This window comes from Phasianus colchicus, chromosome 4 (assembly GCF_987193195.1).
Source record: "Phasianus colchicus chromosome 4, bPhaCol1.hap1.1, whole genome shotgun sequence".
NCBI lineage: Eukaryota > Metazoa > Chordata > Aves > Galliformes > Phasianidae > Phasianus > Phasianus colchicus.
In genome coordinates, this window is record NC_143439.1 from 59,928,822 (window position 1) to 59,954,662 (window position 25,841).

Below are 25,841 nucleotides of genomic sequence, written 5' to 3' on the forward strand. Positions count from 1 at the left end.
GCACCCAATGTATGTAACTTCCTTGCAACAGACCCATGGGATTGAAAAAAACACAAAAACAAAATCAGTAAATACGTTGATAAATCATTTCTGAGATAAAAGTAGGAAGGTCTTGCTGTTTTTCTGTCTTGGTGAAATATTCTGAATGGAATGCCAGGGAGCATGCCCCCCTTTGAAATGGTGACCACTAAACAGGTAATTATTAAGAGGGTAATTTCAATTGGATAGAGACATCGTTAGCTGCAAGTAGTAAACTGAATCTTGAATGTGTTTTAAGTAGAAAAGCTATGTTCAGACCTCCGAGGAATCTCTTAATTGTCTAATGAAAAAAATATAGATTTCCTTTTCTATTATTATTTTTAATGTTGAGCTACATGTCAGTAATGCAACTGTGCTGGACTTAAGTAGCATTTGAAGTGATCTATAGGGACATAGACTCCTCTACCATACTGTAGTACTTCCAGCAATATTCATAAGGAAAAACATACAGGTTCACAAAGCCTATTCTTTCTCTCTCCCTTTCTTATTATTTTCTTATTATTTCTTATGGTCAACAACATGGTCAACATTGTCACCATCATATCGTCAACAAAAGAACTTTTTATCTTTCAAAGATACAAAGTAAGAAAATGGCATAACCTGAAATGAATTTTAAACAAAAATTAAAACCTCTAACAATTAGTCCAACAAAACTACTTAATATCTCTATGTAGCATTAATATTTGTAGTAAAATAAATAGTGAAAAGATAAATGGGAGTGTATTCATTTTAGTTTTATGTCCTTTCCTATATTTGGAAAAAAAAAAAAAAAAGAAAAAGTAAAAATAAGCTTTTGGAATGCTTTGAAAGAACTCAGTTTCCCCAGGGCCATAAATAAATAAACTTTATTCACATACATCCAAAGCCATTTTCATGAACTGGGAAACAAGCATTTAGTGAAGAGAGAAATTTATTATGGACTTCTATTGTATTTTTTTCTTATAAACAAGACAAATATGTACTCAGAGAAACTGGACCCAGACATTTAACATTTTCATACTTCTAAAATATTCAGTAGTTTTACAAATTTAGGTATTTTAAGATTGCTGCCCTTTTAACATTCTTTCACTGACTGCAATACAAAAAATTATGTATAGTTTGTGGATTTCATGCACAGATTTCCTCTGGGTTGGTTTGTTTCTTTTTTTGGTACAATCATCAACTGACAAGATTTAATACATTTAAGGTGGTGTTTTACAGTCATTTATTTCATTGGTCAATTTTTAGTCTAAGTGACATCACTTATTTAGTCAGTTGTAGTGCTAATTATAACATTATGTAGCTATGCATGTACAGGTAACAGTCTTTAGATTTTCACTGAATGTGCAGTATTATATACACAAATTTTACAGACATTGTAATTATGCACTTCACAACACAAAATTAAGAGGTTATTAAAGCTACAGTGCATAAAGGAACTATCAGTCATACAATTTTTTAATTGTATCATAACAAAACATTTTTCTGTGGTGAGGTTTTGAATATGAAAATCCTATTGCTCTTACAGTAGTTTCTACAAAAAGCCACACAACCCTGGTCTTGATAAACATTCATGCCTATAAATTAAATCCATTACTGGAAAAATTTTAATATAGCTGTTGCCTACTATTTTCAATGTCTCTTAAAACTTGTACAAAAAATATACATTTTCCTTAAAAATTAAAAAATATCTGAAAACAGATATGCAGCACTCCTAAAATATTCTGTGATAAATCTAGAAAAAGAAGAGGAATTTGGTCTTAAATTCTGTTCTCTCATACACAAACAATTTAAACTGAGACTAATATATGATGTCTGTGCACTTGACAGCAGAATTTGACTCAGTCTGCAATGCAAACACTATGGAAAGTATGAAAACTTATTTCAGGAGTTTCACTTTGTCCTTTAAAACTTTAAATTTGGGATTGTTGTTCACTTTCTTATTAAATATGACTAGAATATCCTCTTCTGATTTGTGATGTTCACCAGCTACTGCATAGTACTGAGCTATAACCTGCACAAAGAAAGAGGAACAGCTTTGAATTAGTAAAGATCCAGTTAAAGCAGTAATACATTCATGTTACCGTATTAAAAGCAGCACAGAATCTATTATGCTATGCCTTTGCAGAACTTGCCTCTGTATTCTACTGAGTTCTAAAGAACAAGTCTAGTTCTAGTCATTCTGTCAACTGATGTTCTGCTAATATCAAACATTTTTGACAGGAACAGGATTTTACAAGCTTCAGCACTCCAGGAAAAAAAAATGTCAAGACCAAAGAAGACTTAAAACCTAAAAAAAGGATGTTGTACTGTACCTTTTTTCTTAGTTTTTTAATTGAAATTTCATTGTCTGGAGCCTGTTTCAGAACAGCTTTGATGGTTCCTTTCCAATTGAATTTACCTAGAAAATAATTAGAAAATAATAAAACTGTAAAGTATACAGATCTTCTTGTGGTAGGAACCTTCAACCTACTACTTTTAGAACCAGTTCAGCTGCCATCACAGTTCACTGTTATCCTACTGACTCTACAACAGCAGAGTGTCTTAAGCATAAAGTCAGGTAGGCTGTTTCTGAATATTTTAATTGGATGTCTGTGAAGAATCATTGTACAACTTCAGCAGTTAGGGTCAAGATGGCCTTTACTTAGCTTCTGTGTTTCAGCTGTAAATCAGAAACTGTTACATAGTATACAATCTGCATGTTCAAGGACAGGCATTCCCCAAAGATAATGAAGTGCCTTGGCTTATCAAAGCATAAATCAAGTCAAACACAGATAAACTCCAATTTATGATTCAATTAGAAAAAATGGTGATGTAAAAGACAAAACAGATACAAAGCTGCTAATTGTTTTTCCTCTGTGATGACTAAAGCATATGGCAGCAGGGAAGAAACCTAATGTGGTGAAAGAAATATGCCAAATTCCTCACTAAATTAAAATTAAGTGTAGCTAGAGGTTGCCACCACAAAAGTAACATAAGAATTCAGAATTAGGTGTAAAGTGTAGCACAGGCCTCTTCCTCTGGAACAGAAAGGTGAATGTTATGATTGAGGCACAACTTATTTCATGGCTTGCTACAAAAGCACCATAATCTGCATGAGGTCTTTTGTAGCACAGTTTTGTAACCATCTAAACTTTCCCTTTTGGAATATCTTTACCTTTTCCAAGAGTTTCTTCATTGCCATTGGTGTTTTCTGTTTCCATGTCTTCTGACATGCTTTCAGTTTTCATTTTCTTTTTTGTGATACAAGGTTCCTCTAGAGATGAAATACACACACAGAAAAAGTGATAAAATTAGAAGAAAAGTTCTATAAGGAGTAAGTTTCTATTCTTGTAACATAAGCTTGTATTTGCTAGGATGTTCATGTTCTCTTAAATTTGTGTTAATTATTAATATATTAATATTAATTCCTTTTAAAAATTCCACTGAGGTAGATTATTGATCTGTTAGGCACTGACAAAAGTCTGGAGACAATAGTACAGTAAGGATAGATACCTTCTACATGTTTATGTTTGCGTTTCCTGACATTTGTTTCCTCTTCTATTTCATTTTGATAGCCATTTCCGTTCATTTCAAATTCATTCTCCAAGCTCTCCTTCTGTTTTTTGGACTTCTTATTCTTTTTTGCTTCTGAGCTCACAGGCTGATTTTCTAATTTCAGATCTTTTTTCTCCTTCTTATTGTTCTTTTGTCTCTCTTCTTTTCGTTCTTTCTTATTCTTTTTCCGCTCGGTTTTACCATCTGTAACTCCATTTTCTTCTGCCATTGTTTTTTGCCCACTTTCTGCAGACTGTACTCCATCCTGTTGTGGTTTGTCATGTTCTTTTTTACCTGACACCTTTTTTGAAAGACAGAGTATTACAGTTTTGACATGCCTTTATTGATAGTTCAACTTTTCTCCACTACATCATTTCTGAAATACACCAATATCCTGAATCCAGCCAAGCTTATTACACAAGATAACACCAGTAGTAAACACTGTGGCTTGATTCTTCTAACTAATAACCTCACCATCACAGCAGAAATGTTATCTTGCAAAAAAAATCTTTGACTTGGCTTAATTTGTTTTCCTATGTTTTATGGTACATGTTGCACTATGAAAATGGTGTACTTGTTGCATGGGTCCATGTTTAAATACTCCACTCTCAAGGCATTTAAAATACAGTATCAGAATTTCTAAGGGCACACAATCAACATGAATGCTAGAAAACATAAATGTGATGAGACAAAACATTATGTACTTCCTAAACTAAAACACTGTACTTTAGCAGGCAAAGATACCATTCTGAAACACTGCTATTAACAATTAGTCACATTATCAGAATACAAGGAAGAAGGAATGTGCAGATTAAAGAAGAGTCTGTATAGTTTTTTAAGATATACTTGCTAAAATTAATCAAGTTACAGGCAATACAAAGCTTTGATTTCTGCAGATAAACATTTTTTTTACTGCATTCCAGTCGTACAATGTTGTACCCCTAATTTAACTTACATCTCCAGTTGCCTCAGAAAAAATATCCCACACCTGATCTTGCAAAGTGCTGTCAGTAACTCTCAAACTGTTCTTCATCCAGTTCTGTGAAGGAAAAGAACACACTACCAATAACTTTAAAAAGTGTATCTCCTTTTCCTTTTTTTTTTTCCTCTTTTCTTCTTCTTACCATATATTTAGCTCTTGAATTTAAGAATTTTGTTATTTTGCATGATGAAGACCCTGTTCGATGTTTATTCTCTACAAATCCCTTAAAACTCAATGCTAATTTGTGTTAGCATTTTGTATAGCATATTGTTAAAAGTCTATGCCATGCCTGTCAATTGCCTCACCAACAATAATCCAGATAAGATCAATATACAGAAAATGATATCCTCAAGCTTTTGAACAGAGCTGGTTGTATGTATGCCCTACTAAAACTTTTGACTGTTTATATGAGCTAAAATATTAAAGGTCTGTTCTTGCTTGTTTCACTAGAGACAAATAATCCTTTAGGGATACCTGGGAAGGTTGCACTGGTAAACTGGAATAATGGACTGCAAAAACTTTTGATCTTTCAATGCAACATCTTACCAAAAAGAAAAAAAATTCTAGAAAATTTCCCTTGCTTAGAATGTTTTTGTCAATTTTGTCCAACTAGTCTAACCTTCTAGCTAGCTCTCTGGTAGCAAGTTCACATCAGTTTTATTACATCCTATCTGAATCACTTAGAAGCAATCATTATTTTCTCTCAGCTTTACAAATTGAGACACAAAAAGAGGTGGAGAAGAGGTCAACTTGTATTTCTTCACAGACACCACATAAAGCATTTGGAGTCTGCTGTGGTTGGGAAGCACTTCAGTTAAGCACCCTGTGTGGGAGAGGGACTCAGAACACTAATCAACAGGAAAACTCCCTATATCAAACAGTTTCTTGCATCTCCCAGGCAAAACCTAAGGCACAGACATTAAAATTCTTTGCAAATATGTCTAAGAATATGGACATTCAAAAGCAATTGCAAAAAGAAAAAAGGAAGTATTAAAAAAGAACAAGCCTACACATCCAACCTTAATCCCTTAGTCTGGGAATCATCTTTGTGAGTCCCTGGCCTAATAACTAATTAAAATTGCATTTAGATAAATTGCATTTAGACACCTTTTATGAAAGGAGAAATAATTTACAAACATCTCCTATTTGAAAGTTGGACATTACAGCATCCACTTCCTGATGCTCAAAATAAAACAATTTGTCCCACCTTTCTTAAAAGAGAGAGACACTAGGAAAGTCAATTTTTAAGTTCACTTCACAAATTACTACAAAGCTCTTAAAACATACCTGGAATTTTACTTTTTTTCTTGGAATATTACCAAAGGAACGCATTTGCTCCAAAATGTTCCGCACTTTCGGGTTTATATTGGGTTTCTTCATTACTTCATGAATTTTCTGAACGAAGAAAACCAGGATGAAATCAGTGAAGAAGCATAATGATCAAAAGACGCATGCAAGGGATGAAAGCTGGAAACACACTGGACAAAAATTACCCACAGACTGTATAGGCCAACTGAAATCATTCAATAAGCTTGAGAATAAACACTATCCCATAGTTTTATCATAAGCATCAGTTACCTGTATAAATACTTATACTATGATACTGAGCAGAGGCAAGCAGGACTGCTCATTGATACTTTCTGTTGTACAAGTTACACTTGAAATTAAGGTAACCACATCATAAAGGGGAGCCCTGCACTCTGAAAAGTGCTTTCATTAAGAAAATGAACTCTCAACTGACTGTTTTTTGCAAACTTTTGCAAACGTTTTTACTTCTGGAATTAACTGTGAAAAACAAGCCATCTTTGAGGCCACAGTTGACATGCGTTTCTTCTGGCAGCAGTGCCTGCTTCAGTAACAACGATCAAGTCAATTCAACAATCAAGAGTTACTTATATCAGTATACAGTATAGACATTACCTGAAGCCACTCCTGTTGTTTAGCATCTCCTTTACTAGTTTTGGCTTCAAAATCTTTTCCACCATACTTCTCATCTTCAGTTACGCACTTCACGTGGTCCTTATAGTCATCACCCCTGAACACAGATTTTCAAGTATAGTTCACTAAAAAGTTCAATCCTCCAAACAGACTCAGTAATCAATAAATTGAAGTAACAGCATCTATTGTTTATGCCTCAATACTGTTAACTCTTATATGATAGAAGTTCAACATGGTTAAAGTACCTGCTTGTAAGACTGCTTACATCAAATGTGGTTACACTACTGCAGTAATGCAGTTCTAATCAATGCGTGTGGACCCTCAAAAAGAAATGAATAACAACAATTTTGTTGTCAACAAAGTACTGAGAGAGATAAACAGAAGCTGTGGATGCTCCATCCCTGGAGGTGTTCAAGGCCAGGTTGGATGGGACCCTGTGCAACCTGATGTGGTGCCTGATCTAGCAGCTGGCAACCTTGCCCATGGCAGGGGGGGCTGGAACTGGATGATCTTTAAGGTCCCTTCCAACCTAAGCCAACTGTGATTACCTGAGGATGAGCTTACTTTTTTAATGCAAGTTCATACATTCATATTTAAAAAGCAGATAGTAGCACTGCTGTCTTCTGAGTTATAAGAAGTGGCAAATTCACAATTTTGGATGTTACTGCCAACCTCATATAACCTCTGGCAATGTCCAGAAGTAGCATTTAGTCTGCAGACCTGGTCTTAATGTACGTACTCAGTACCGATGACACCTTTATCTACTGCTGATGGCCTTCTCAGCAACAACACTGATCCTATCTGACACTTGTCAGTCTGACACTGATGTCCAGTCCGTCCAATACTAGTCCAATTTGGCCTAGTATTAAATGGGGACGTTGATGGCCCTGCATGTGGCAGGGGGGTTGAAGATTCATGATCCTTGAGGTCCCTTCCAACCCTGGCCATTCTTTGATTCTGTGATTCGGGCCAGGTGAGATCATGGGAGGTGCACAAAGATGCTCTGGACAAGTGAGTGTAGTGCCACACATCTTCCTGCCAGTACAGGAGAACCTCCAAGCTTTCATTCGCACTTGGATGATTGAGCCTGAAACAAACCTGTGTGCTTTTTAAGCATAAATCTGAATTATTCAGAAACTGCCAAACTCTCATGCACTGTAGGAAAACCTTTGATGTGTGACAACCACTGAGGAGCAAACAAGGCTGCTTTGCCATTATTTACCTACCAGAAATCCTTGCCACAGTCCATGCAAGAGAGGCACTCACAGTGTCTGCAAATGTTCACGTGCTTTTCAACCTGCGCTTTCTTCACGGATTCCCCGCATGCGTTACACGTGAAGACGACCATGGCGGTGAGGGTCAGCAGCTGCTACGAGGTGGGGCTGATCTCTTTCCTCCCCACACAGCACAGCCCTGGCGAGACAAGATCCCCGCTGCCACCGCTTGCAAGAAGCACTGCAGCTCTTATCTCCCCCGTTTAACAGCCTCGCAGTTCGGCTTTCCCCTACACCCTCCCTTTCCTGCTGCCCCCTCCCAGCGCCAGCTCAGGGAGTCTCCTCAGCGGCACCGCCGCGTCTCCGAGACCTTTCCTCCCCCCACTGCCTTCGCTTTGCGGGCTACGATCCCCGGCCGCACTCCCTCTCACCGCAACCGCCGCCTCCAACTGCTGGCCGGCACCACACGTGCGCCCGCCACCCTGCTCCCGCCTCGGCCGCCGCTCTGCGCATGCGCCACCTCCGGAACGGCAGCGGGAGCGGAAGCGGAAGCGGAAGGAGCGGTACCGGAAGCGGCGGGCGGAGGTTGAGCGTGGGGTTGGCGCTGGGATGGAGCTGCGAGGTGACCGCAGCCGGTAAGCGCTGGGCTGAGCAGGGCCGGCTCCTTCCCTCGGTCGTCTGTTAAGCCGTGCCGCGCTCCGCTGTCTCCCCAGCCTGTTCCCTTCTGTGCCTGCCTCGTTCTTCGCTGTCCCTCTGTCACCTTCCGCCCTTCCCCTGTTCCGCGCTTAGGGGATCCTGAAGGTCTGAGGGGATCCTGAAGCCTCGATTTGCGCGTAAATAGCGGCTGTGGGGCTGGGGCTGCTCTTGCTTGTGAGTAGCTCGACGTGGGTGCCCTTCTTCACGGACACCGGGGCGTCTGGCTGCTAAGGAGGCCCGAATTCGTGGGTTGCTAACGGCTTTGTGAAGCCTCCGGGGGGGGGAGACAAGCAAAAGGTGCGGCTAGCTTATTTTAAAGCCTGGTAAAAGACAAGGTGAAGTAGGGGGATAAAAATGTACATTGCAGTACCACTTTGATATGCTAGGAGGAAAGGAAACGTGTGGTAAGTTTAAGTTCTTTACAGAGAGAGCGGTGAGGTGCTGGAACAGGCTGCCCAGAGAGGTTGTGGATGCCCCATCCCTAGAGGTGTTCAAGGCCAGACTGGATGGGGTCCTGGGCAGCCTGGTCTGGTATTGAATGTGGAGGTTGGTGGCCCTGCCTGTGGCAGGGGGGTTGAAGATTTATGATCCTTGGGGTCCCTTCCAACCCTGGCCGTTCTGTGATTCTGTAACGGAGTACATTAAAATAGAGAACTATAGCCTGTCATCAGTATTGAAAATCGGGATAACTGTGCTCTTCTCACATTCAAGCATTGTGTTTTTTTCTGCTTCGTTTGTCAATTAAAAGACTACAACTTAACACTGTCCTAAGATTTTAAGTTTTCCATTTGTGTGTACCAGTACGTAAGGCTGGAGTTTCATCCTTTAAAAAAAAAAAAAAGTGTTGAACTCAAAGTGGATATATTGTGTGAGATTAATATCAGTTGCATTCTCTTCAACATGTTCAAAAAGTGACTTTTATGAGGCTTTGCATTTTGTTTAATAAAAGAGTTGCCATTCTAGCTTGTCTATTAAACCAGATTTGTGAGAAATGTGCTTAGCTGCAACAGCAGTGAATGTGCTACAAACAGTGCTGCTCCAGAGTTCTCCCTGCCCAGCTGAGATGATGAAATAAATGAGCTTGTCCTCTATAAATATTACTGTTTTATAGGTCTGATACAATTTTGACATATAATCTTGTTAAAGTTGTTGGCTTTGCATTTCCTGTGGATATAGAGATCAGTATATTTGCAGCACCGCTTGCACATTCTTGCAGAAGCTTTTTGTTGTAAGAGATACTTCATTAAAATCAATATTTTCCATAACTGCTGCTGTGTTTCTTCTGGTGAGTGATACTGTGATTGATTTTTTTAAACAGAGAAATATCTTCAGAGCTCACATGGCAAGTCTAAACTAGTGTTTCCTGTAGGAGATTAAAAAATGCTAAAAATGTTCTTCATGTTCTAAATTCATTTTGTGAGTTGATATTTAAAATTCATTTTAGCATTTTATTTTATTGTAGGTAATGTGACTTTCTAGCATGGACACTGTTGCTAGCCATAGTTGTCATCTACTCCAGCAGCTACACGAGCAGCGCATTCAGGGTCTTCTCTGTGACTGCATGTTGGTGGTGAAAGGTGTCTGCTTCAAAGCACACAAAAATGTGTTAGCTGCTTTTAGTCAGTATTTCAGGTATGTGGCAGAAATTTCTTCTGTTTAAAAAAAAAGTGAACTAAATGCTGTTTTTTGAGGTTTTACATGAGAAGTGGTTTAATTATGGTTTTTTTTCTGGTAGTTGCACACAAAGCAACTATTAGAGTGGAAGGTAAAAAGTTAAACTATTTGTCCAGAGATGAACCTACATCAAGCATTGTACCTAATTAAAAACAGTGATCATCCGAATTTAATTTTTGGGTATGCCTCATTAACTACTACAGTGTTTGAGTTTGGAAACTCTTTATTTTTTATTTGCTTACATTTATTTGCTTCATACAGGGGATTCTGGCATGAAATACTGCAGTCAGTATTTCAGCATGCAAAGGTAACTATTTACATGAAGAGTATTACTGAATGTGAGCTGAGCCAGACAGTTCATGTTATCCATTTCTGTTTGATGGTGTCCAAAACAAAATTTGATTACATAGGTAATATTGAACCTCTGCATAGAAGAAATTGTCAGAGAGACAGTACGTGTTTTAAAGTATGCAGGTAGCTAATGAAGCAACATCACTCCCTGTTTTTCTCCCCTCGCTATAGCCCACCCACTGTTGATCTCCCAGAGAAGATCCTTTCAAAATTGCTTTCAGTTTTGAACTCCCAGAGGAGATTCTTTCAAAACCCAAAACTGCTTTTCTTTAAGCCTCAACTGCCTTTTTGTGTAAGATTCACTGCTCATTGATGTTATGCCCATCTTTCAACAAAGCTAATTTGTGAGTTAACCCAAAACCATGATTTATACATCATCATTTTCTGGGGGAGTGTCAAGTTAGGGACTGGGGATTTTAATGGAAAGTGTGAAGGTCCTGGTTGAGGCAGAGCCAAGCTGGTCAGTCTAGGACTGGTTATGCATATGAAGAGCTGCAGCTTTGATGCTGTCTTGTGAATTCAGTTACTTTGAAGATAAAATTCAGTGTGTGATGCTGTTTTAGGCTCATATACATTTACTCTTTTTTAATTTTTTTTTCTTTTACTCAGTTCTCATTCAGTACCTGGTCATTCAGCACCAAATTTTTTTTGGTGTATGACAGAAAGGATTGAAAATAATGGAAAATAATTCTGTTTTGTTTACTATTATCATCCTCTTGTCTACTTGCATAAAAAGAACTAATGAACTGTCTTTAGTAAGGTTCACTGATGATGGTTGATAGATAAACTTGATTGTTAGAAGAGAGCAATTTTGCTGACTTTGGGGTCTATCTTATCCTTTTTACTGGCAAATTTCTCATGTCCTAATTGCTATGGTGGAAGGGAAAACACCATTCTGAGTCTGTAGACTGTTGCAAACAGTCCATAAATACATCCCTGCACCAAATATTTAAAGAGCATTGGGTAAGAATCTGTGAGTGTAGGATAAAAAGAGTCTGCTGCTTTAATTTTTACTTTAAGTGTAATAGTGTAGGGATAATAGTATGAAACAAATATTTGAGCAGTTATGAGAAGTTCATCTGCAAAACCACAACAAATTTGCTAAGACTACGTAGCACAAGTTTTTTATTCATACCAGACAGTCTGAGATGTTTGTGTGTGTGTGTATGTGATTTTTTTTCTTTTCCTACAAAAGTGTTGTGAATTATTTGTGTATTTGAACATCTGCCTTATTTTGTCAGGACCCTTTTTCAGAATTCTTCAGGCCAGAAGAATGATGTCTTTCATTTGGACATTAAAAATGTAGGTGGGATTGGCCAGATCTTGGACTTCATGTATACCTCCCATCTGGATCTTAGTCAGGACAATGTACAAGCTATGTTGGATATTGCGCAATGTCTTCAAGTGCAAAATGTGCTGAATATTTGCCACACCTTTTTAAAATCTTCTACAGCCATAGAGCAGACAACCAACATGCCTTGCAATAGTGTATTTTCCCTGCAGAATAGTTTGACTGCAGATACTAGTTGTACCAATGACAGTTATGGAACAAACTTGTTACAAGAATGTTCATCCGACACACAAGCTAGCAAAGTCTTGGCTGACCACCACTCTCATACATCACAGTCTGTTAATCTTCACACACCCTCAGGTGATTTACAGAAGCAGTCACACAACTCCTTAGATGGCAACTGCACAGAACTTCCATTTAAACAACCAAATTACTATTATAAACTGCGCAACTTTTATAGCAAACAGTTCTATAAGCAAAATGCTTGCTCTAATAATGAGAGAGTAGCAGAACAGTCCTTTTCTTACAATACATCTACAGAAATAAACACAGTACAGAGTAATTCTTGTCCCGTCAGTCACCCTGAATGTATTCTGGAAACCTCTGAACATTTACCATCAAACTTTCTGGTTCAGCCCTTGAATGAAGCTGCTCCAGATCAAGATACAGAAAGCGTACTGTTGCAGCCCACCAAGCAGATGAGGCTGAAAAAGGCAGTACACCTCAAAAAGTTGAATTTTCTGAGATCTCAGAAATCTGCAGAGCAGCCCCCAGAGCCTAAAGGAGATGATAGTAGAATAACACAAGTAAATGAATCTGTAAATGAAAGTACCATGGGCGTGACGAATGTCAGAGTTGCTGAAGAAAAAGAAGCTGATGACTCAGTGAATTCTGAGAATTTTGAACAAACTGTCGACATTGAAAGATCTCAAGGTCCTTTGGAACAAGAAGGACAGTCACAGACTCTTCAGTCACAGAGGCAATATACTTGTGAATTATGTGGGAAGGCTTTCAAACATCCAAGCAATCTGGAGCTCCATAAAAGGTCTCATACAGGTACAGTTACCGATAACTTGGTCTGCAGACCAAATATTTGGATTGAGGAGAATGTCTTGTGTCTCTTGATTCAGAAATGTTGGTTTAGGGTATGCTTTCAAAGGTTTTGTGTTGTTTTGTTTTTTTTTTAATGTTTATTTTCAGTGAATAATCATGTAGTAAATAAAGACTGGAAGTCTGAGTCTATTTTAGTTTAGAGTTTTTGTTGTATTGAAGATTCCTGCCTCATGCTTGTTTCTTGGGTTCTTTTTCAAGGAGTGTTGTGTGTTATTTTAATGGAAATGTCATTTTTGCCATTACTTCAAAAGAGTCAGGTTGTCTGGAAGTCCGGAAATCGTAAGGCAGATAACAACAAAAGTGAAGTAGAAGAAGATATTGTAAGAGTTCTAGGCAACGATAGTCCTTTCTTCATTATGATTTATTCATTGTAAAATAGAACTGATCAGAGCTTGGTAGTCATTTCTTTTTAACCTGTAAAATATATTATTTCATGATATTTATCTAGAAAGTAATACTCATGTAAACAAGTTACAGAATGAATGGAAATTTTGAAATTGCTTTGTTTTAAATACTTACTGGTAATATTATTTTTAAACATAACATAAATGTAAGTACATTTTTATTTTAGTGAAAAACAAGGCTGAGTCTAATTTTGAATTAACTAGTTTGTTCATTTGAATTAGCATATTGTATTTTATTTCTACAACTAGGAATGCTTTTTAAAAGGGATTTTAAAAGATACTGTAGCTAGTCAAGTAACACCATTGGTTCCACGTCCTTGAGATGGCATTATTCACAATGAGTACTGTAGAATACTTTTTGTCCTTTTCTTTCCCCATATTAAATACATAAATGCATCTCTCTAGGTCTTGTCAGATAAACGTCTCTTTGCAAGTGAACATGGAAGGTATTGCTACCTTGACTGTAAATGAGTCCCTCTTAGCAGACACTAATTGCTTTTATTAATTAATCTTGAGTATTATGAATTTAGTTATCCATGTGATTAGTAGAAAAGAAAGTCAGAACCTGAAAATATGAACAGTTTCCATTGGTCTTTTGAAGTTTTTATTCAGTGTCTTTGAATGCATCTGCATGTGTGTAGTTACATGTACTAGTAATACTGTATTAATTTGTTCTCCCGTGAAACAGTTGCATGTGTTTTATCTCCATCCTCTCTTTCTTCGACTTGTATTTTGAATCTATTGTTGAATTTAAACTGACATTACCAAGTATATTTTAAAGTCTTACAAATTTCAGGAGAATAGGTGGTCAGATAGAAGATAGAGCATCTAGAGAAGTCCCAACTGAGGGAGAGACTCTGAAATTGGTAAAATGTGAGTTTTTGCTAGAGAATAAATGTGGGAGAGAGGCTGCAACTGTGAGAAATGTGTTATAATTTGCCCTTAGATATCTTAATCATTGGGAGGAGTCTAGATTTCATGAATTGTGGTGTCCATTAGACTTCTTGATTGTTTTAAGAGTGTGTTGCTTGTACAATTGATTTGTGTTATTGTATGCTTCTGAGTCTGGTAAACCATATAAAATAATTTTAGAAGGTGTAAGATTAGCTTTGATCCTTGTGTAATGCATTGTAACTTAAATGTTAAGGGGATGGACTGGGTACTAAACTTTATAGGAATCACTTTAGGGTTCCTGATAGAAATGTTTTAAAATTTTTGTTTCTGTAGATACAGCTGCATATCAGTGAAGTAGAGTCTATTGGATTTGACTTGACTGAATGTTGTAATGTGTTTTAATTAGTGTGACTTCTGTGGTAGAACCTGTCTCGTTCCCTCTTAACACATTCCTTACCTACCTAGTAAAAAAAAAAACAAAACAAAACAGTTATTAAAAAAAACAAACATATTTTCAGACAATGTGTCATTTTTAAAAAGTGGAAAGAACTCATAGAAGGATTGAAAAAGCAGGAGCAGCTACCCTGTCATGGAATGCAGTATTGATCCCCAACCTTTTCATTCTGAGCTTTGCTTGAGCAAGTTGCCAGTATTCCATGCCTAGTGGGTTATGCTCCTCGCCTCAGGAACACTGCTGCTGTCTTTCTCCTGTGGAGCTCTGGTCTCACTGTTGTGCACTTTATAATTATTTCATCTTGCAGTGTTGAACAAGGAGGATATAACAGAAGATAAAAAACAGAAGTCAATTCAAGGGTTAAGAAGTCTCCTGGATGTTTGTTTAAGCATTGTCACAGTGCAGTTCAGTTACTTTCTTCCCTCCCTCCGAATTTCTCTACTGTTGTTGATCCATCAGTGGTCTTTGGGAAGATGAGTGTTTATCTCAGATAAGGTTTTTAGTTTGGAATTTAATGACAGACATAATGTCATACAATAGTTTAGGTTAGAAGAATTCTCCTGGAGGTTATCTAGTCCAAATGCTCTGCTCAAAGCAGGTGAAATTAGATTAGGTTGTTTTGCTCAAGACCATGTCTAGTCAAGTTTATAGTATCTTCACAGGCAGAGATTCCACAGCCTCTCCAGGAAAGCAGTCCCAGTGTTCACTACCCAATGGAGTAAAGAGTCTTATCCTGTATCTGATAATCTAACTTGTCTCTGTTGCCTTGTGTCTTATCATTTCAAGTATCTGGTTTCATCAGTCCTCCTATTAAATGATCATAGACAGCAGTAGGATTTCCTGTTTGCCTTCTTAAGGCTTCAGGTATGGTCTCAGCAGTGACAAGCAGAGGAGAATTATCTTCAGCTTACTAGCTGTGCTCTCAGTAACACAGCCTAGGAAGCCATTATCCACGCATTACCTGCAGCACTCAGTAATCTAGCATTGCTGCTAGAATTTGTTCTTGCAGTAGGTACCTGATATGCCTGGTTGTTTGGAGTTTTATGCAGGTGTAGAAATGTTCTCTGAAAATTGGCTGGGTGTTTCTTTAACAAACGGAACCTTTTTGTTCTATTTTTATCATGGGAAAAAGAAGACTACTAAGTTCGTTGAAGCAAAGAGTGTGTGCATCAGTACAGTCCTAGTGGAGCTGCATACAGACTACTACAATTATTTTGAGGAATTTGAGCCTTTGACTTCTACCTTAGCCCTTCCACTTTTTTTAGGGTGGATTTCTGTTCAGATAATAATCTTTGAGTCAACAGTAACTTTTTTTTTATATAGGTCATTTCTGCAGGAATCGCCACTAAAGTTTATTGTGTTCCATTCCAAATTATCTCAATGCTTTTATGGCTGTCAGAAGCCTTCCAAATTGCCAGAGTTCTGATCCCCTGTTGGTTTAATTTATATTTGATTTGTCAGTATCAGAATTTCTGGTCATTTGTACATTTAGAGTCGTAATAAAGTCAACGCTCTCTGCTACTTACTGTTGAGTTACTGTTTTATTTTTTCCTATGTTTGGACAAAAACTCTCTTGAAACTTTTTCCATTCTTCAGTAAGTAGAAAAGATTGACTTAGATTAAGTTTTTCATGTAACTAGAAGACTGCTGCCTGTCTGTTAGGCCATATAACTATGTTCACTCTATGATTTTAAAATCTGAGGCAATTGCATTTGATCCTTGATGCTGAAATGGTATCACATGTATTTGGCAGCAGTGATGGCAAGTAGAACCTTGGTGCCTGGGTATTCCAGGTGGTACTTGTAACACTTCTGAGGATGGAGGAAGAATCACAGTGCAGAGAATATTTGGTGAAAAATAAGATTACAAGTGGCCAAGTGGTGTTCTTGAAAGTCTGGAGAATGCATATTAAAATACATAAATAAAAATTTATAGTCTGATTTTTTTTTTTTTTTGGTTCATCAGCAGGATGAAACAAAGTGTAAGATCTCTTTTTCCTTCTGGAAATACTTAAGGTTTTGCACAGTCACATTCTAGGTGGGACATCAAGTTATTTTCAAATACTGGAGTGGGCAGGTTCAAGGATAGAAGTTTTAGATGCACAAATTCAGACATATTACAGTTAATTATCATGTATTGCTGAAAGGCAAATAGACATTTAAGGTCAATGAATGGCTGGCTATATGCTGATTGGAGGCGTATGGTACTCATTAAGCAGGGCAAACTGAATCCTCCCAAATTAGCTTCTCTATGTTCCGTATTCTTTTTTAAGAGAGGGCTTTTGCATGTACAAATGGAAGCACCGGTGCACTTTCCATAGCTTCTGCTGTTGTGGTAGAAACCTGACATCTGTTCTGTTCCTGACGGTGTGGTACTCCTTTCATCTGGACAAAAAGTATTAACAAAACAAACAAAAAAAAACAACAAAGCATTCCTATTCATATCGAAGCTCTTCTGTTTATTTTGAAATATAAATTCTGTTTCTGAGAAGCCTGCCTTAAAAAGCTTCATGGTAAATGCTGTTCTTCCTTCTTAAATTTCCCCTTAATTATACGGGTAAGTGTCCTTTGGGGGATATTTTTATTTTTGACATTAAACGCTTTAAAAGGAAGTGTACAAATTTGAAGCATTTGTATTCTGCTGCAGCTATTAGAAGTTCTATGTTCTGTTTCTTCTTTTAGGTGAAAAACCTTTTGAATGTAACATTTGTGGGAAACACTTCTCACAGGTGGGAATATTTTATATTATAGTACTTACACTTGAAAATTAAATGCATCCGTGTTCTGATTCTAAAAATAAACTTGGTTTTGTGTCTGTAGATTAGATACTTTTTGCTCGGACAGACTTGACTTTAGAGATAAAATATTTTAACATCTTATCTGAAAATAACATGTTAAGTGCTTTAGATGTCTTTGACACATTTTGTACCTTTGATTCTGTCTGCTCTCAGTAGATGCCTGGTATGTATTTTATCTTCAAATGAATGTTTATCTGTATGGAGCCACAGCCTATTTGAAATAGAGAGAATTTTCGTTCTCAGATTGTGCTGTTGCCTTATGTTTAGGAATTAGCTCTGAATAGCATTTTTGCATAAGTGTCTAGAAAACATGAAAATTTTGTATAATATGTTGTATTCACAGTGCAATTTTAATCTTTGTAAGTGACATAAATTAAGCAGATTTTTCTGAATTGTCTAGAAAAATGAGTGTATAAATTTGGGCTCCATTTTCTTATATGAATAAGTACAGCATAGTCTATCTGAAGTTACAAAAGTCAGAATTTTTAAGAAAATTCTCATGAAATTCCCTACTTATACACAGGGCCTACGCTGTAGTTGTCTTAACTTGCCCTGCTATGCTTGTTTACTATTCTGAGTACAACTTATTTGTATTTCTAGAAATAAGTTGCCTAGTTGTCTTGTCCTTCAGAAATTTCCATTTCTTTTCTATTTTCTTATTTGGAATATTTATGCTGAACTGTGGGAGACAGAATATTATTATACCAAGATTGCATCATAATTATCAAATAACTTTGATCTTCCTTAGAGGTTTAAAGATTAGACTTATAGGGCCTTTAGCCTCCCACCCACATGTGCTTTGCTTCTCTGGCCCCTTTTGCAGCTGACCAGGGGGCTTCTTTGATCCCTGTATCTGATGCAGTTGCACAGTCTGGTCTGGAACTAAATATATACTGCATCCAGTGAGCAAGCTATTATCAAGATATTCTGAGCAAATCTGGGGCTGCTTGTTAGCCAGAAAAAAAATTACCTTTTCATTCATTTTGATGGCTGAGCAGCCACTCATTAAAAGAAAAAAGTGGTATTCGCAAATTTCTCTAAAAGCACTTCTGGCAAACGTGGTTTCCTGCACTGTAGATCTTTACTGTGCAGGAAGAGGGAATAAAAAACCTTCATATATGCAGTGTGTATGGCAGACTCTAAGGCAATATGCATTTTTCCTCATTAATTAAAACAAACAAACAAAAACAAAAAAAGCAGAAATTTCTGCCTTTTAATTTAACGCTCTTATAGAACTTCCCTTTCTGTTATCATGCTTGTCTGAAGGTACACTCTGAAATCTGTGAACTTCCAGAGAATGAGCCATAGCATTCAGTCTGTGTATTGCACTTCCTGTCGTAAATAGGAGCTTGCATACTTCTGAGGTGCATGCTTCTGAATCATGCAAATAAGCAAGACCAAAGTAAGATTTGAGGATGATTACTGTTTATCTTTTGCTGAAAAGGCCATCTCAGATCTTGTTCTCTGTTACAAACTTCTCAGCTTGTGGACACAGAAATAGTAATGCTTTTCTTATTTAAGCTCTCTGGGCTTTGGACACAGTGCAGTTGTTGTGTTTGGTATGCCAGGTCCTGTTTAATTAAGCTGAAATGATGTTCCATTTTGTGGAATGTGAAACAGAAACTGAAGAAAGCAGGGAAAATTAAAATGGCAACTCATAATGTGGAATAACCACAAATGATTTTTTGAGAGAAAGGGTTCTTTAGAATTTCCAAGCCTGCATCTTTCCCTACTAGTAAGCAACATGTTGCATTGTGGTCCTCCTCTTCCTCGTGATCCAGAATATCCTACTTACTTCCTCACTGCCTCCTGCAGAGCTCCTTTTGGGAGCTGATAGGCATCAGTTCCTTCTCTTTAAAAGCGTGCCACTTGCAAGTAGAGCAAGTCTAGTGTATCATCTCCAGTCTCTGAACTTATGAAGAATACTATGCAACCAAGAACAGTAAGATGATTATTCTAGACATTTTCTTTCACTGAAATCCTCACAAAAGTTCCCTTACATCTTTTCACTTGGATGGCATATTGTGCTTTAGCCAAGGTTGTATGCAGTCTTACAGGTTTAGGAAGAAGACAGACTAATTTTTTTTTACTTTTTTGTATTGTCTTGGAGCAGTTAAGCTTGTGCCCTCATTAGCAAGAAGTGATACAGCATTACAGTTAAGAAATAAATCTGCTTGCTGCTATCTGTTAAATATTTTTATTCTGAACCAAAAATGTCTCTACTGGAGGCATTTCAGAATAATTGTTGTGCTCCGTATTCAGACTCTCTTAATCTAGAATATCACATGCATTTGTTGTATTTTGTTAATAATAATAAAGGTTAAGGTTCTGTCTCTTGCATGCTGCTTTCCAAAGCACCTCTGCAAAAAATCCTCAGTCTTTGCAGAGTACAAATTACTTCTTGGAGAAGTCAGTTTAATCCATTATCTCCTACAGAAATAGGTAACCAATGCCTCTCTGTTTCCATTTCAACATCTGCCTGAAAAACTTTGCACGGTTAAAGAAAGTTCTCTCAGTGTGTACATTCATTCTTTTACTGTTGTCTTGCATGTGTGTCTGCAGTATGTCTGTTCTGTATATCGTGAGCTGTGATTACAGTGATTGATTGTCAAAGGTAATTTATATCTAAAGAAGTAGGAAGAAATTCCTGAGGTTCACATTTTTGTTGACTTGCTGTGACTGAGGAGGGTGTATTAATCTTCACATTCCCGTTTTTCTTTCTGATAGAAACATCCCTTTAATATACTTAGATAAAATGGACCCTGGAAGTATGCACGCATTTTTTTTTTTTTAAACATCTGCAGCTCTTCTATGGAGATGAGCTGTATCTTGTTCTTTGAGCACTGGACTCTTGATAGTTTAACGACTCAGAAGCACTAAAAAAATAAGTTGGCATTAGTGACATGGTTTTGTCAAATTGTCCTTAGCTGGCTTGCCAGCAGACTGGTGTGATGTTTACAGGACTGGGGGAGGAAAGATGTGTAATGAAAATTAATTAGCGGTAATCCTATTTGTTCATTTCTATACACCCTATTCCATTTTCTTCTAATGTGGGTAAATATGGCTTTGGAGCACTTAGCTCTTAACTCTTCTATGGATGGGAAAGTGTTTACTCCTTTTCTTTACCTCCTGCTAGGTGAATTTAGGCATCCTGTTATAACAGTATTTTGTTTGTAGCTCAGGGAAAATGAGACAAACATATTACTATTAAATTTTCTTCTTGATTGCAATCTTGTTAGTGTCATTTTTATTTATAGTTGGATCTGTTTTCCTGAATGTCAGATTCCAGACTCTTCTTCTCTGTTCATGTCAATATATAATTGCATACATAAGCAATTTGGACTAGAAGTACATGGTAATCTAAATCTACTGCTGGAGTTTCTACATGCCTTGTAGTCATAACTGTCTCAGAATTAGAAATAAAAAGCTTGTTTCATTGTTAACCTAATTGTCTTTTTTATCTGAATACACCAACAGGATAGTTGAAGTTAAATGTTAAATTACTGTTCCTTCAGGCAGGTAATCTCCAGACTCATTTACGTCGACATTCTGGTGAAAAGCCTTACATTTGTGAGATCTGTGGAAAAAGGTGAGTGGAATTGTTCATTCCAGTAAAGTTACCATGTTAAAACTTGTGTTTTCTTTAGTTATTGTGATAAAGTAAGGGCCAAGAACTAAAGCAGTGTGCTGCTAAATTTCATAAGAAGACATTGCATTTATATACTAAAATATGTAAGCCTCTTATTGCAGGTCTCGTTAATAAGAATGTCACTACATATACAGTCTGTGGCCTGATATAAATTTTTATGTTGGCATCTTTAGTTAAGGGTATATATACTGTTGTGTGTACTTTGAACAGTCTGATGCACAGTAAATTTTGCTTTTCTGTACCTTAACCTCAATTTCTGTTTTCATTACTTGATCATATCATTTCCTTTGTTATTCCGTTATATGAGACTTACACAGTATGGAACCTTGACAGATTTAAACAAAGTATTAAATATTTCTTCCTCCTGCTAACAGGAATTTAGGAATAGGAATGTTATTAGCACTTTAGACTATGTTAAGTGGAGGAAATTAATAACACTTATGGGGAAGATGTTTGTTTTTTTTCTTCTTTTCTTTTTTTTTTTTTCCCTAGCGTATATTTAAGTAGTCATTGCCAACTTCAAAATGTTAGTTTCAAATGTAATAATTTGGACATCTGTGGTTTAGATTTTTTTTCTTCAGAATATCCAATATTTATTATATTTGATTTCCATATAGTTGTGGTTATATTTAGGAGAATATAGGATCTTGTGAACCCAGTTACACAGTTTATATATTCTGTTACAGATTTGCTGCTTCTGGTGATGTTCAGCGTCACATTATTATTCATTCTGGAGAAAAGCCTCATCTGTGTGATATCTGTGGCAGAGGTAGGTAAGAACCAAAGCTTCTGCCTCTTATGGTCTTTTGACTGAAATGTGAGAAGTCATTTTAGACTCTGTCGTATTTTTCTAGGATTCAGTAACTTCAGTAATTTAAAGGAGCACAAAAAGACTCATACGGCAGATAAAGTGTTCACCTGTGATGAATGTGGGAAGTCATTCAACATGCAACGAAAATTAGTAAAGCACAGAATCAGACATACTGGAGAGAGACCATACAGCTGTTCAGCATGTGGTAAGATTTACTGTGCATAGGCTTGGTGTATCTTAGTTTTTTAAATAAGTAACGTTTACAGTGTCAGCAGAATAACAACTAAAAAATTGAAATACTACACTGCAAAAATTTCTAACAAAATCTTCTGTCTTGCATCTTTCATAATATATCTTCTGGTGTACTCAACGGTTCAACTGTTCAAAAGTGAATTTCAGTTGAAGAATGTGGAAAAGAAATAGGGAATCAACACACGTTTGCCATAGAAATACTGATACTGCCTGTTCATTTTCTAACTGAAAGCTTGGTTTGGCATCACTTGGCTATCAGTAGAACCTTCCTTCCTTCTTTCCTTCCTTCCTTTCTTCCTTCCTTTCTTTTTGCTGGTTAAATGCTGTTGAGATTTAACTGGAGTCAATCATAGAGCGATAGTAACATTTTGCTTCTTTGCTTCAACTTCTGTAATAAAATCAGAACTTGATCAAAGCCTCACACCAGAGAACATCCATTTTAAAAATCTGCAAGGTAGATTTTACTTCCAAATGGTTTGAAAATAGCTCTTTAATCGGTGATTCATCCTAGTATAACGTGGTTCTGAGAAATGGCAATCTGTCTGTATCTCATGTATTACTTAGCATCCTGCAGGCTACTTACTTTTCTGCCTCTAAGTGCTATATTGATATAATTTCTTTCATGTTCTGAGGAATCAGCTTTAGAGGAAGGTACTTACCATATGATAATGTCTAACTGTGGTATGTTTTATTGGCAATGTCCTGAGGCAGCAACAGAAGCTGTAATTAATTACATCTTGCATCAAAAGGAGGAAATACAGACATGCAGGCTGTGAAAGAATAAACAAAACTTTGCTTTGCTAGTATTTAAGTGGATTTATTTTCCTCTTGTTTTCTAGTGGTCTTTTGATCGTTTTTCTGTTTTAGCCAGGTAATCTTTTGAGAGCAAGAAATACACTAAGAAGGTCTGATCAACTGTTATCATTCACAGAAGCAAAAAGTCCACATTTACTATTCCAGTAATTTGTAATCTTAACTTTTACTGCTTAATGGCTTTTCTGAAAAAAAGAAAGCAGTAGAATGAAAAGTATGCCAAAAACAGACTGCAATTTCAGTGAGCTTTCAGATAATACAATTGATTTTAATTGGTATCTGTCCATACAAAACAAAGTAATCTTTAACCTAGGTGAAATGAGAAAATCACAAAGAGGTATTAAGTTATTTTTATTCTTCCAAAGAACATGAGGTGTCTGAATCATATTCTGAAAATTAATGCTTCCTCATTCAGTTGTGCTTCTGCACTTTGCCTTGGTTCACCCCTGGTCTTTTTTTTTTTTAATTACAATATGGTAATTGAGTTATTTGAACCTGTGGTTCTTAACACAGGCAAACAGTTTGCTATTTTATCGTACTTTAATATTTACAGCAATTAAAAAATAGTTTTGATGCATTCTTTGTGTTAAAAAATGGACTGCTGCATTATGCTACCTCACAGTAAACAAAAAAGCTGACTTATGAGCATTTTAAGAATAGTTGCTCTCTAACGAATAAATCATTACTGTCTATGATGTAGTTCTAGCTGGAAGAATATAATTAGAAGCATACTGCTTTACCAGGCAGAGGACTCCTATTGATCTTCATTTTATGCTTTTTTCCCCACCACAAAGATTGAAACAGATTGAGAGTGCTCACGGTTTTCAAATATTAATGGATATTCCTTTCTCTGGAGACAAAAACTAAAGCACTGGAAGCATAAGACAGAAAATCAGTTCAGGGAGAAGAAACAAGTAATTGATTTGTAGAAACAGAAGAAACCCTAAATAAAAGTATGCAACTGGGATGTGCCATAACTCATCACTTGATACTTTCTCTAATTAGAGCTTGTTTATGTGCTTGTATTAAGAACAAAATCATAATGTTATCACTTCTGTCTTGTAGGGAAATGTTTTGCAGGCTCTGGTGACCTGCGTAGACATGTGCGGACACACACAGGAGAAAAGCCCTATACCTGTGAAACTTGTAACAAATGCTTCACTCGCTCTGCTGTTTTACGGCGGCACAAGAAAATGCATTGCAAAGCCACTGATGAAGGTCCAAACACACTAGATGAATTTACTCAAGGGATTGAAACTTCTGATCTTGACAAATCTCAGAGCTCTGACTCTTTTGGCCAAGAAATGTCTGTTACGTTGTTACCAGTGTCAGTTAAATTTCCCATTCGTCCAACTGCAGATTCAACTGAATTTGGCAGTTCTGCAGATTCTTACTGTAAGCTGCGATCAATGATTCAACATCATGACTCAGCAAACCAACAGAAATTGAATGTGGATTCAGCTAAACTCCAGAAAGCTCAGACACAGCAAACTCCACCACCATATGCTTATGCAGATGTAGATGGATCTTCTGCTGAAGAAACGTTAGAGTCTGATAGTATTTCCATGATTCGTTCCTCTATGGTTAGTTTGGACAGTCACTGTAGTGATCCACTAGGCAGTCGAACATCATCTGTTGCATACAAGAATACTGAAGGACCATTCTTCTCTAGCATGACCCTCTGGGGTTTAGCTATGAAGACTTTGCAGAATGAAAGTGAATTGGAACAGTGAAGGGTCAAATAACTAAATCAAAAATTTTTAAAGGCATTTCATGCAATAGATATGTCTCTATTATGATTACACTGTGGTGTAAAGAGGTCTGAACTAGTTCTTCAACCCACTAGCTTGAGTACTGGTAGAAATCAAGGTACGTGCCCAGAATACAGCGTAGGCTGCCTTTACACTGCTGCTCAGTAAAGTTCAGTTCTAGTTTTGAGGATCTTTCTTCTTCTGTGACTACATTATGTAGCTGATGTACTAAAATTTACTATTTAACTATTTCTTTAAACCTGATAATAGGGGAAAGGAGGGGCCAGTGTTTAATTTCATTATAGGAGTGCAGTTCAACTGCAGGCCATCAGAATGATGTGAGAATATACATAGGTTGCTCCGAAAGTAATGCCTCCTATTAATTACCATGAAAACTACAACAGATACAAAGAGCACAAGAACACTATGTGATAAAGAGAAAAAGTTCTCAGCTACAAAATACTTTTTTTTCTAGTATTAGCTGTGCATTTTTTCAAGCAATGAACAGAACCTGCATGTCATACTGAAAACAGTCTGCATGGATGTCTGGAGTATGGCCTGTCTTTCACATCACTGTTGCCACTGCTGAAATGCACCACTCACTCATTCACTGTGTTCGCATCCACTGTTTGGTCTCCATGTATGTTCAGCAAGTATTGATGAATGCAAATGGGCTTGATTTTTTTCCTCATGGAGGAAATCAGCAATGCACCTTCTCTTCATATGCACTTCCACGTCAGACACCATTTTGTCAGATTGTCCTTGTTCTCCCATCAGTCACATGGCAACAAAATGTAATGGAGTATTAGTGGGAAGATTCAACTTCTGCTGCTCTTCCACCATCCTTTGATGTCATAGGCTGATATCATAAAATAGGAAGCATTACTTTCAGAGCATCTCTTGTAGATGTGACAAATGGAAAATATTGAACAAATCCCTGGTGAACTTGGGTTTGAAAAGTGGTTTTCTTACCAGTAGGACCATTGGTTTACATGACTTGAGTATTGTGATATTAAAATTAAATGTTAAATATTATTTGTGATAGTGCAAAGTAACTGTATATCTAGAAACTTTATTTTTTTTACAATAAAATCTTTTTTAGTATTTTATAAACTATTTTGCATAGAAGATTATTTGTATGATGAAGATCAAGATCAGGAAATTCTAACTTAATTTGAATAAAGTGAAGATGTTTTACGTTA

At 36.8% G+C, this 25,841-nt stretch overlaps 2 protein-coding genes across 3 annotated transcripts; one reads left to right on the top strand and one right to left on the bottom strand.

Moving 5' to 3' along the window:
• Window positions 1–850: 850 nt before the first annotated feature.
• On the bottom strand, window positions 851–8,247 carry LYAR (Ly1 antibody reactive). The gene is made up of 9 exons (XM_031588374.2): window positions 8,121–8,247; window positions 7,702–7,888; window positions 6,458–6,572; window positions 5,825–5,932; window positions 4,511–4,594; window positions 3,514–3,856; window positions 3,176–3,274; window positions 2,334–2,419; window positions 851–2,032 (listed from the first exon to the last, which is right to left on the bottom strand). Exons 2-9 carry the CDS (start codon window positions 7,821–7,823, stop codon window positions 1,898–1,900), a joined length of 1,092 nt encoding a protein of 363 aa, XP_031444234.2. The 5' UTR covers window positions 7,824–7,888; window positions 8,121–8,247; the 3' UTR covers window positions 851–1,897.
• On the top strand, window positions 8,241–25,841 carry ZBTB49 (zinc finger and BTB domain containing 49). 2 transcript variants are annotated; one of them, XM_031588373.2, is made up of 8 exons: window positions 8,241–8,324; window positions 9,848–10,017; window positions 11,652–12,757; window positions 17,248–17,294; window positions 20,879–20,952; window positions 21,699–21,781; window positions 21,867–22,028; window positions 23,954–25,841. In XM_031588373.2, the coding sequence occupies exons 2-8, from the start codon at window positions 9,866–9,868 to the stop codon at window positions 24,619–24,621; spliced, it is 2,292 nt and encodes a 763-aa protein (XP_031444233.2). In that variant the 5' UTR covers window positions 8,241–8,324; window positions 9,848–9,865; the 3' UTR covers window positions 24,622–25,841. The 2 variants fall into 2 exon arrangements, with proteins under 2 accessions (XP_031444233.2, XP_089995789.1); XM_090139663.1 differs by lacking the exon at window positions 8,241–8,324 and adding an exon at window positions 8,332–8,559.

Coding starts and splice junctions, on each gene's coding strand:
- ZBTB49 (XM_031588373.2), top strand. CDS start 9,866: ATGGACACTGTTGCTAGCCATAGTTGTCATCTACTCCAGCAGCTACAC. Junction 10,018..11,651: donor GCTTTTAGTCAGTATTTCAG/GTATGTGGCAGA, acceptor TTATTTTGTCAG/GACCCTTTTTCAGAATTCTT. Junction 21,782..21,866: donor GTGTGATATCTGTGGCAGAG/GTAGGTAAGAAC, acceptor GTATTTTTCTAG/GATTCAGTAACTTCAGTAAT.
- LYAR (XM_031588374.2), bottom strand. CDS start 7,823: ATGGTCGTCTTCACGTGTAACGCATGCGGGGAATCCGTGAAGAAAGCG. Junction 3,857..4,510: donor TTTCTGAGGCAACTGGAGAT/GTAAGTTAAATT, acceptor CTTTCAAAAAAG/GTGTCAGGTAAAAAAGAACA. Junction 3,275..3,513: donor CAAACATAAACATGTAGAAG/GTATCTATCCTT, acceptor TTTCATCTCTAG/AGGAACCTTGTATCACAAAA.